This window comes from Peromyscus californicus, unplaced genomic scaffold (genome assembly GCF_007827085.1).
Source record: "Peromyscus californicus insignis strain IS unplaced genomic scaffold, ASM782708v3 Scaffold_6__1_contigs__length_162567912, whole genome shotgun sequence".
NCBI classification, from domain to species: Eukaryota; Metazoa; Chordata; class Mammalia; order Rodentia; family Cricetidae; genus Peromyscus; species Peromyscus californicus.
The window spans coordinates 55,263,369-55,274,235 of NW_026294584.1; the positions used below are offsets into that span (position 1 = coordinate 55,263,369).

At 41.2% G+C, this 10,867-nt stretch overlaps 1 protein-coding gene across 1 annotated transcript; it reads right to left on the bottom strand.

Annotated features, from left to right (window-relative positions):
* Window positions 1–8,017: 8,017 nt before the first annotated feature.
* On the bottom strand, window positions 8,018–8,959 carry LOC128100022 (olfactory receptor 2F1-like). Its single transcript, XM_052722022.1, has one exon. It carries the CDS (start codon window positions 8,957–8,959, stop codon window positions 8,018–8,020), a length of 942 nt encoding a protein of 313 aa, XP_052577982.1.
* Window positions 8,960–10,867: the final 1,908 nt, after the last annotated feature.

Sequence of the window (10,867 nt, forward strand, 5' to 3'; positions counted from 1 at the left end):
TTGACATGTACCGGTCCCCATCTTAATATCCCCAAGAATGCCTCTGGAGAGTCTTCTGCATTAAGATCTCATTCTGAAAGAAATGCTAACAAGTTCTTCTTTTTTTAAAGATTTTATTATTTTTATTTCATGTGTGTGAATGTTTGCCTGTATGTATGTAGGTGCACCATGTGTGTACCTGGTGCCTGTAGAGGCCAGATGAGGGAGGGCATCAGGTCCTTTGGAACTTAAGTTACAGACTATTGTTAGATGTTCTACAGGTTCTGAGAACAGAACCCGGGTACTCTGTAGGAGAAGCAAGCACTGCTGAGACATCTATCCCATCAATGCCCAATGCCAACAAGTTCTGAAGAACAGATATTCATTTGCGAGGGTGGGGTGGTGGTGGGGGGAGAAAGTGGTATTTTCTTATTCAAAAATTTTAAACAGTATATATGAGATTAAGGAAAAACAGTATCTCCACTCTTCCTCATTATTTTTCCCACTATGCCTTTGTCTAGAGATAACCCATGCTAATAACATGCTGATAACAGTAACAACTGCTCTTATATTAAATGTCTTATGGGATTGTATAAGACTTTTCTTTTATATGTTATGATTTTATTTCCTAAGGAATTTGCCATTTTAAGATGATAGATCTTCCTAGACTATTTTAGCTATTATTATTGTTATTATTTGTTAGCAAATGTTGACTATACATAATGACATGTTTATGGCATTTTCATACTTGTACATAATGTGTTTTGATCACACTTACCCTGTTACTCTCTCTTGCTCCTGCTCATCCTTCTCTTCATAACCAGTCTTCTTCTACTTTCGTGTCTTTGTTTTTGCCCTCCAATGAGTTTGCTTGTGCATGGTGCAATGCACAGTTAAATGCAATGGTGCATGATCATCCTCCCAGTAGCTACATTTTTTAATGTCTTCTGTTTCCCCATCAAAAATTACTTACCTATAGATTCTTGGACTTGGGAAGGGCCTCATGAACCTCTTCTCCCTAGCAACCCTTAATTGTCTCTGATCCACAGAGATGGGAGTGGACTCATGAATATTCCTCCTTTTTCTGAGAGAATGTTGATGGGCTCACTCTTGTGCAGGTCTTGTGCAGGTAATCATAGCCACTGTGAGTTCATGAGCACAGTGGCCATGCCATGCCTGGAAGACAGTGATCCACAATGCTCTATTCCTTCCTCTGGCTTATGTATCCATACTCCCCACTCTTCCCACCCTACCTGCACAGCTTCTTCAAAGCTCCACAAGCCTTGGAAGAAGTGGTATAGATGTTTCTTTCAGGAATGAGCATTCAATTATTTTTGTTACTTTATGAGTCTCTGCAGTAACTGATGCCCACTGGGGATGGGGGTGGGGATGGGCAAAGCTCCTTTGACTAAAACTGACAGCAGTACTAATCTATGGACAAATATTTAAAAGGCAATTTGATAGGAACAACATGTTAATTTAGCAAAACTAAGGTCATCCTCTAGGCCTATAATGTTCCCAGCCAAAGGATCTGACTAGGGTAAGAACATCAAGTATGAATTCTCTCCTGTGTATTGGACTTCAGATCGAATCATAAAGTATTTGGTTACCCCCATAACTGTTATGCCACCCTTGTCCTGGTAGGCTTATCTTACCTAGCAGATCGGTATAGCATAGCATGCTGGGTCCAGAGCAAAGTAGGATTATGGATGACTTTCCTCCCCCAGCAGCCTGTAAAGTACCTTCTGGCACGCACAAAAATCCTCCCATTTTCCTTCTCATACAATCACACTTCTGAGATGCGTGCATATTTATGATAGCTGGGTAATTGTGGATCACATCACTCTTTTCCTTCATGCCCGAAGATAGCATTCTCAGGGGCACGTTATTTTTAATGTATTATTCTATAATCTAACATGGCACTTTCGCTTTAGCACTCAGCCATCCTGATAACGACTTATGGCTCTCAGCCACAGTGGCCTGAGTGTGTGTGTATGTATATGACACATATGGTGATACGGTGTGGGATTACTCTGCAGTGTGTGCACTTTTGTCCTGTGTGGGTAGTCTTGGGATTTAGACCAGGGACAAACTGTGTCTGGTGACAGTGTTCACTTTCCAGTGGGAAGAAAAGGCCCTGAGAGCTTTGCTCTTCAAACTGCACAGGAAACAATCACCTAGTGAGAACACATCATCATTGATACCCTGGAACTTCCCAGAAATTCTATCTTATCCACCTGAGAAAACCAACTATTTTTTTTTCCAGACTAAAACTTTGAATCATGTGTCTGGTGTATATGAATGGAGGGATGATTTGCCCACTTGTTCTGTAAATAGTGTTTCAGCTCCTCTCCTGTCACATCGGCTGATTTTTGCCTTCCTCATTATACCTGCCAGACCATGAGCTGTAACAACACCTGCAGAGTTCTCATAATTAGAGCAATCATTTCTCAGGGTCATCCGACATCTTCTCACATGTTATGGCTTTGATGACCTCCTCTTTATGAGTGGACTTCAAATGTTTACGTGTTCTTCACATGGGTTAGAATCTGCAATCCAACATGGCTCCCCTCTCCCATTCAATTCTGCAGCTTTATTCACTGTTATGTTATACTCTCATCTTTCCAGTAAAGAAGTTCCAAAGTTAAGTGAACAGAACATTTGTAAGCTGTGATATAATGGTATACCTGAGTGTGTGAATGAGTGGGTATCTGATTCTTGTGTCTTTTCTTGGGCTCTTTTCCTTCTCTTTGTTAGTTTTGTCCACCTCTGATGTGTGGGTTTTATCTTGTTACATTATTATCCCTTAGATACCTGTTTTTGTTTTGCTTTTTAGTGAGAGACAGATAAGGAATGGATCTGGGTGGGAGGAGAGGTGGAGAGGAACTAGAAGTAGAGGGAGGGGAAACTATAATCAGGATACATTACATGAGGATAAAGAAAAAAAAAACAGAATGACTTTCCATGTTCATAGGTAGACTAGACAGAGAGTTAGACTAGAGAAGGGGTGTGTGCAGGCTCTTGAGTTAGAAATGCTCATCTCAGTTCATCTCCCCCTATCTGTGGGCACCATGGCCTTTCTCATAGCAGCCGAGTGCACAGTGTTATCCCACCTCTCTTGGTCTTCACTGTCCAATTAGGCCATGAGAGTTGCTTCCTCCCAATGTCTATGTGCTGTGTGTAGAGCAATGTCTTAGCTGCTTCTGAAGAGTCTGTGAAAGAGGAAGGACTAGTGTGCCCCTTGACTGGCTATATCCCTGGAATTTTCCAGATTATTTGGATTTTGAGTGAAAGGATATGGTAATGCATTGCCTGATAATACTATATTATAAGCATTTAAAAAAATCTTCCTTGGCATTATTGTGCAATTTTATAACTTTTAAATTGAAAGGTAGAACATGAGTGCTTAAAAAAAATCCTTTTGATGAATGTTATTCCAGTACTCAGTGTTAATATTTTCTTTGACAAATAGCTTAAAATAATTTATTATTTAAATTTATATTTCATAGATTTTGAAATTGAACATTTTTCATACAGTAAATGCTAAGAAATAAGTTCCTCAGTTGTCATTTAAAAATTTTTTATTTCACCATTTTTTATGTTTGTGTGTTCATAATTTTTTTTTCTCTATTTAATAAGTGTTACCTGAGACTGGAGAGCTGGCTCCGTGGTTTATATTGCTTGCTGCTCTTGTAGAGGACTTGAGTTAGTTTGGCAGCACTCATAGTGGGTGGCTCACAAGTCTGTGACGCCAGTGAATTTGAAACCGTCCTCTAGCCTCTTTGGGCACTGCACTCATGCGCAAATGTACTGGCCCTTCATATGTACAGAATTATGAAACTAAAGCTAAAATAAACTAATACGTTTTTGTAGCTAGAGTTTTCCTGCCTGGCCCACAGTCAGGATAAATCTCTCTCACCCGCCAGTCCCACAGCCACTCAAACCCGACCAAGTAAACACAGAGACTTATATTGGTTACAAACTGTATGGCCATGGCAGTCTTCTTGCTAACTGTTCTTACAGCTTAAATTAATCCATTTCTATTAATCTATACCTTGCCACGTGGCTTGTGGCTTACCGGTACTTTACATTTTCCTTGTCCTGATGGCAGCTGTCACTGTCTCCCTCACCCAGCTTCCTGTTCTCTCAATTCTCCTCTCTGTTAGTCCCGCCTATACTTCCTGCCTGGCCACTGCCAATCAGTGATTTATTCATTGACCAATCAGCAACACATTTGACATACAGACCATCCCACAGCACGTTTCCATTTTTAAAATATTGGAAATTGTGAGCTAGCTTTCTTTCGTTCTCTCTCTCTCTCTCTCTCTCTCTCTCTCTCTCTCTCTCTCTCTCTCTTTCTCTCTCTCTCTCTCTCTCTTTCTTTCCTTCCCTTCCCTCTTCCCTCTTCCCTCTTCCCTCTTCCCTTCCCTCCCCTTCCCTTCCCTTCCCCCTTTCCTTTCCTTTCCTTCTTTCCTTTTTCCTTTCCTTTCCTTTCCTTTTTTCCTTTCCTTTCCTTTCCTTTCCTTTCCTTTCCTTTCCTTTCCTTTCCTTTCCTTTCCTTTCCTTTCCTTTCCTTTCCTTTCCTTTCCTTTCCTTTCCTTTCCTTTCCTTTCCTTTCCTTTCCTTTCCTTTCCTTTCCTTTCCTTTCCTTTCCTTTCCTTTCCTTTCCAAGACAGGGTTTCTCTGTTAACAGCTCTGGCTGTCCTGGAACTTTGCTTTGCTTTGTAGACCAGGCTGGCCTTGAACTCACAAAGATCTACCTGTCTCTGCCTCCCAAGTGCTGGGATTAAAGAAATACACCACCACTGCCCCAAAACTGTGATCTTTCCATCCACTACTCTTATGAAACTCATGTCATTTTTTTTACCTCAGAAATAAAATTATGTATTTACTTATTTATGTATGAGGTAAAAATTAGTGCTTTGGGACTAGAGAAATGGTACAGTGTTTAAGAGTATTTGTTACTATTGCAAAGGACCTGGGTTTGATTTCTAGAACCCACAGAGTGGCTTACAACTATCCATAACTTTAGTTCTAGGAGATCTGATACCTTCTTCTCAACTCCAAGGGCACTAGAGTCTAGTTCTCAATCTGTGGGTTGACCCCTTTTGGGGGTTGAATGCCCCTTATATGACAGGGGTTCACATATCAGATATCCTTCATATCATTTATTTACAATTCATAGCAGTAGCAAAATTACAGTAATGAAGTAGCACCAAAATAATTTTATGGTTGAGGGTCACCACAACATGAGGAACTATATTAAAGGGTAATAGCATTAGAAAGGTTGAAAACCAGACATATGTCTGGTGCATACAGATACACATGGACAAAACATAAATAAAAAATTAAATCTAAAGATGTTTAAAAACTGGTGCTTTGATCTATGTATATGCTATATAAATATTCAATCAGGCTAATTAACATATCTATCACTTCACCAACATATTTCGTAGTAAGGTGTTAAATTATTTCAACAGTTTTATAATATATAGTACATTATTAACTGTGGTTAAAATTCTCAAAGAACTAATAAAAATATTAAAAAATGCAGACTCTGAAAAAAATGCATAAACACAGAGGTTTTGCTTTGGAGACATAGTTAAAGGCAAAGATACCTGCAATACTGAGAAAGCAAGAAGGGTAGCAGAGTCTAGAACTAAAAGCTAGCAACTTTGATCAACCTTTTTGAAGTAGTTTAAATGATTGGATAATAAACACATAAACAGATGTTCAGCTTCACTACTTATCCAGGATACACCAAGTAAAATCATAGTGTGATAGGAGAAGTAAAAGTTATAAATAAGCATATTTACTTATGACTTAAAAATGAGTGCTTTGGGTCTAGAGAGGTGGCCCAGAGGTTGAGAGTATTTGTTGCTATTGCAAAGGACCTAGGCCTGGTTCCCAGCACCCACACAGTGGTTTGCAACTGTCCATAACCCCTAAGGATGGCTACCATCAACACAGAGTTAAACGTGCTGAGGATGCAGAGAAATTGGAATCCTCCCTCACTGCTGTTGACCGTAAATGAGGGCTCATTTTTAGAAATTAACCATTTAGCCATTTCTCAGAGTCAAACAGAAAGACCACTCCTGGTTATCTCCCTGAAAGAACTGAAAAAAAAAGAGAGATGTGAATTCAAACAGTAATTTAAGTATGATGACTCATAGCAGCACTGTGCACAGTGGTCGGAAGATGAAAATACAGATGGTCATAATTGATAACTCGATACCCAAATGTGGTCATATATACACACAGCTGAGTGTGACTCAGCCACATAAAGGAGTGAACTGTGGCGACAGATGACAAGGTTCAAGTTAAAAAAAAAACACCATGTTAAGTGAGAAAGACAAGGTATTTCTTTTATAGGTCTACTTATGTGATATGTTCAGAGCTGGCAAATCCATAGGTAGACAGAAAGCAGGATAGTGGGTGTTGGGAGCTGGGAAAGCAAGTGGCTGCTTCCTGGCAAGAGGATGATTGTTATTGTGGCGTTGATGAAAATATTCTGAAGTTAGACAGATTTGAGGATTTTGTGATTATACCAAACTCCAATGAATTAAATGGAAAAATACATGAACTGTGTTACATGAATTTAATCTTTTTTTAAAAAAAATTATTAGAAATTCACGATGTTTCCCTTCTACTGACTCTTTGAGAATGTTTCTAACATAGGAAATAAACCTTGCATTGCTCTTTTTATAGTTAGTGTTTGTTTTGTTGATTTGACAAACTTGAGATCTCCAATATTTGGAATAAAAAATTGCCTTTCTTTTCTCTTTTTAGAAGAAATAACATGCACACGGGTGTTTTGCCTGCCCAGGTGTCCATGCACCCCATGTGTGCAGTGACAGCAGAGCCAGAAGATGGTGGCAGGTCGCAAGGGACTGGAATTGCAGATGATTGTGGACTGATATGTGTGCTGGGAATGGAACCCAGGTCCTTGGTAACAACAAGTGTCCTTCACCACTGAGCTGTCTCTCTAGCTCCCAGATGAGAGATAATTTATTCACATTAAAAGAGTCATTTTAAACATTTGTCAGCATCCAGTCACTACTGCTTTGTTCTATTCTCCAGGATGTTTAGTCACCACTGCTTTGGCTATTCTCCAGGATGTTTAGAAGCTACTCCCTCACCTGGTGCATGTGTTAGAGCGGTCCAAATGGTTTCTAATGAGGAAAGGATCATTTCCTTGCTGCATACCTTGACTCACCTCTGATCATGTGTGGTTGTATCCTTATTATCAAGCACAACTTTTGAATATATCCCCGACTTTTCCTAAGTCTAATGTGCTTACTGTGAAGAGAGGCCCTGATTGGTGTCTCTCTGGCTGCCACTTGCCTTCCCTGAAAGTTGGAAATGGAAAGAAGGCAAGGGGAGCCCTTGGGACTTGCACAAGACCAAAGCTTACTCACTAGGGCTGTAGGGATCATGAGCATGACTTTGGCTCCTGATCTGTGTGAATTCCATACCCTAGTAAGATGGGCTGCATCAAGTGGGAATTATATGACATTTATTCCTCTGTCCTACGGCCAATTTGATCAATAGGCCTAGAAAATTATATAATTTATGACTTATTTTCTTCTTCCTTTCTGTCTGACTTCTATATATTTGGAAATCTTAGCCATGAAAAGGATCTTGACATAAATTGTGTGCATGTCTGATTAGAGTAATCTTCCTTTCTAATTAGTATTTCTGATGTGTCATTTTTCTTTCATTTAAAAAAAATAGATACATTTCATTTAATTTCTTTGTAGGTTAGATCATTTTAATTTTGTGTAATTCACTTTCTTTGGGATAAGGAAGGGATCAAAAGAATAGAGTCCAGAGTTAAACATATTAGTTCTGTTTTAATTCAAAAGAGCATATATATCACAGTTACATGTGCATGTGCACATACACACACTTTCATGTGCACCCACACATGCATACCATGAGGAGCTATATACCCCAACACACTTATATGCACACCATGAGGAGCTGTATACTCCAATTCCCACTATGAAGAGAGATGGCTTCTTTACAGAATTGCCTCCTAATTCTTTGACTCAAAGCTCTTCATCAGAACTCGACTCAGAGCAGCCTTCACATCCTTGTTCCTCAGACTATAGATGAGAGGATTCAGCATGGGGGTGACCACAGCATAGAAGACCACTACCAACTTGTCCTGCTCAGCAGAGGCTGTGGAGGTTGGCTCCATGTGTGTGAAGAGGGCCATCCCATAAGACATGGAGACCACAGTCAGATGGGAGGCACAGGTCCCAAAGGCTTTTCGGCGTCCCTGGGTGGAGCGGATCTTCAAGATGGCAGCCACAATGTGGGCATAGGACAGAGAGACCAGGCAGCAGGGCACCAGCAACACCACCACACTAGAGGCTAGTATCACTACCTGGTTGAGGGTGATGTCCACACAAGCCAGCCTGACAAGTGCCAGTGTCTCACAGGCCACATGGTTGAGTACATTATGCCCACAGGTGGGAAGGCGCATGGTGACTGCTGTCTCCACAGCAGAATTAACAACACCCACAAACCAAGAGATGCCTGCCAGAACCATGCAGAGCCTTGGGCTCATCACCACTGTGTACCGTAGTGGATCACAGACAGCCACATAGCGGTCATAGGCCATGGCAGCCAGCAGCAGGAACTCAGTCCCTCCTAGAGCCAGAGCAAAGAAGTGCTGGGTCCCACATAGGGTGAAAGAGATGGTCTTCTTCTCCATGAGGAAGTGTGCCAGCATCTGGGGGACCCCACTGGAGGTGTAACAGATGTCCACCACTGACAGGTGGCAGAGGAAGAAATACATGGGCAGGTGGAGTCGTGGGTCCAGTGCAATCAGGAGGACGATGAGTCCATTGCCCAGCAGAGTCAGCAGGTATGTGGCCCCAAAGAGGACAAAGAGTCCAGCTTGGATGTGCTTGTCACTGGAGAGACCCATTAGGATAAACTCACTCACCCACGTCACGTTTTCTCTCTTCATGGAGCAGCTGGGCCAGCTGGCCAGGTGGAGGGGAAGGAAAGTCAGGGAGGCCAGTACAGGTGTCACCACAGGTCTTGCACTGAATCCTAGGTTGTGACCGGAGCTGGACCTGGGACCATAGCCTGGTTCTTTAATTTAGTGGTGAGGGAATAAGGTAATCAAGACAATGGAGAAAGGGAGACATGGCTGCTGACCCAAGTGTATGGGATTCTGAGGAGCCAATCCCACTTTAACCATCCCTTTATGTCTAGAACTCTGCAAGTTGAAACTATACAGGGAGTAATCAGTCTGTGTAGAAGGAAAGAAAACAAACGCAGTGGATGGCGGGAAAGAGGACAGCATAATACAAGATTTAAAAAATGAAAGTGAAAGAAAAAGTCCTCAAGAAGGAGGATGTAAAAGTGGAAACGGTTTTAATGGGAAGTAGGAAAGAAAGGCAGATTCCTCAATGTCAGATAGCAGCTGCTGAAGTCTTGTAGGTACCACCGGGCATGAAAGGGATGCTTCTGAATTCCTGAATGCCGTTTTGTAAGCATCCATTCGGTCACACTTCTTGCTCCCAATAAGCCCCAGTCTAAATGATGGCGTAGAAGAGAATCCTCTCACATCCTCCTCACTGCACCCGTCATCCCCGAGGAGGTATCTCTCTTTGAGATGAGTATCTGCTGTGTGCCGGAAATGATGTGGGTTTTTTTTGTTGTTGTTTCTGTCTGTGAGAAAAAAAAAAGACAGACTCACAAGTCCTGCTCTCTTGGTTCTCATAATTTAACTAGGGACACAGAGATTAATTTAAAAATTATAAAAATTAATTAGATTGTGCTAAGTGCTATGAAAGGAACAAGGTCAGTACTTGGATAATTAAATTTCAGCCTTCGTAATTAAATTAACATTGTGGATATTCCTTACATCTTTATAACATGTAACTTGTACAGTAAGTTTTGAGCATTTATTTAAATGTGGAAGAATGTGATGAAAGGGTAGTGTGCTGAGAGTTTCTGGTGAATGGTGGGACCAGACACATCGACACCAAGCATGAAATGAGGAGAAAGCTCTCAATCCTTACACAGGTGTGAATTGTCCTTTCTCATCTGAGTTTGCACTAGACTGTCGACTCTCCATCATGGTGACTGACTGGTTCTTGGGAAAATCCAATTGAACTCCCTAAGATTTCTTACTGGCAGTATAATCTTTAGGTATGATTCTTTTACTCAAAATCTTTAATGGGCAAATAACTCATTTATTGAAAAATTTATTGAACACACCAGGTTCCATGCTCTCAGCCAGTCTTAGGGAAACCTTACCTTACCTTTCAATACTAAGACTCCTTGCTTTGAAAATCAGTGAGTCCACAGAAACAAAATGGAAAAAAATGACTTTAGTGCAGTCTTGGAAGTCAATGATCTAGTTTGTGCATATACAGCTAAACAATATAAATACTGTATATCATCATTAATACAGCTAGAACAGAGCCACATCATCAAATATGAGAGTTCTGAAAAGCATAATTCTATCCTGATTTCCCCTGGCTGGAAACAGAGGGTAGAGTCCCACCTAAGTTTTGCAAGGGGGAGAGTAGAGTGTTTCTGGACAGTGCAGGCAGCTCTGGCTTCCCTTTGACTCTGATCCTGACCAGAAGATATCACTGTGGCATCTGTGAAGGGTAGAAAGTGGCTTTGGGTTTCCAGTGAAGGTTAGGAAATGGTGTTGGACTTAGGGAGGTGCCGGATGGGATTCGGAGCTCTATAACCATCCGGAGTCCATCCACTGAGTCAGCAGAGGCAGTGGTTCAGTTTGGACTCGGTACCATTCCCAGATCACTTGTTGCTGTAGACAGAATCCTCATCTTTACACTAGAGTGAAGGATCTAGATTCCATCTGGATTGTGGTCCAACCTGCTAGAAGTGGAAG

Bases quoted from the DNA above. Each gene is read 5' to 3' on its own strand.
- LOC128100022 (XM_052722022.1), bottom strand. From the start codon at position 8,959: ATGAAGAGAGAAAACGTGACGTGGGTGAGTGAGTTTATCCTAATGGGT.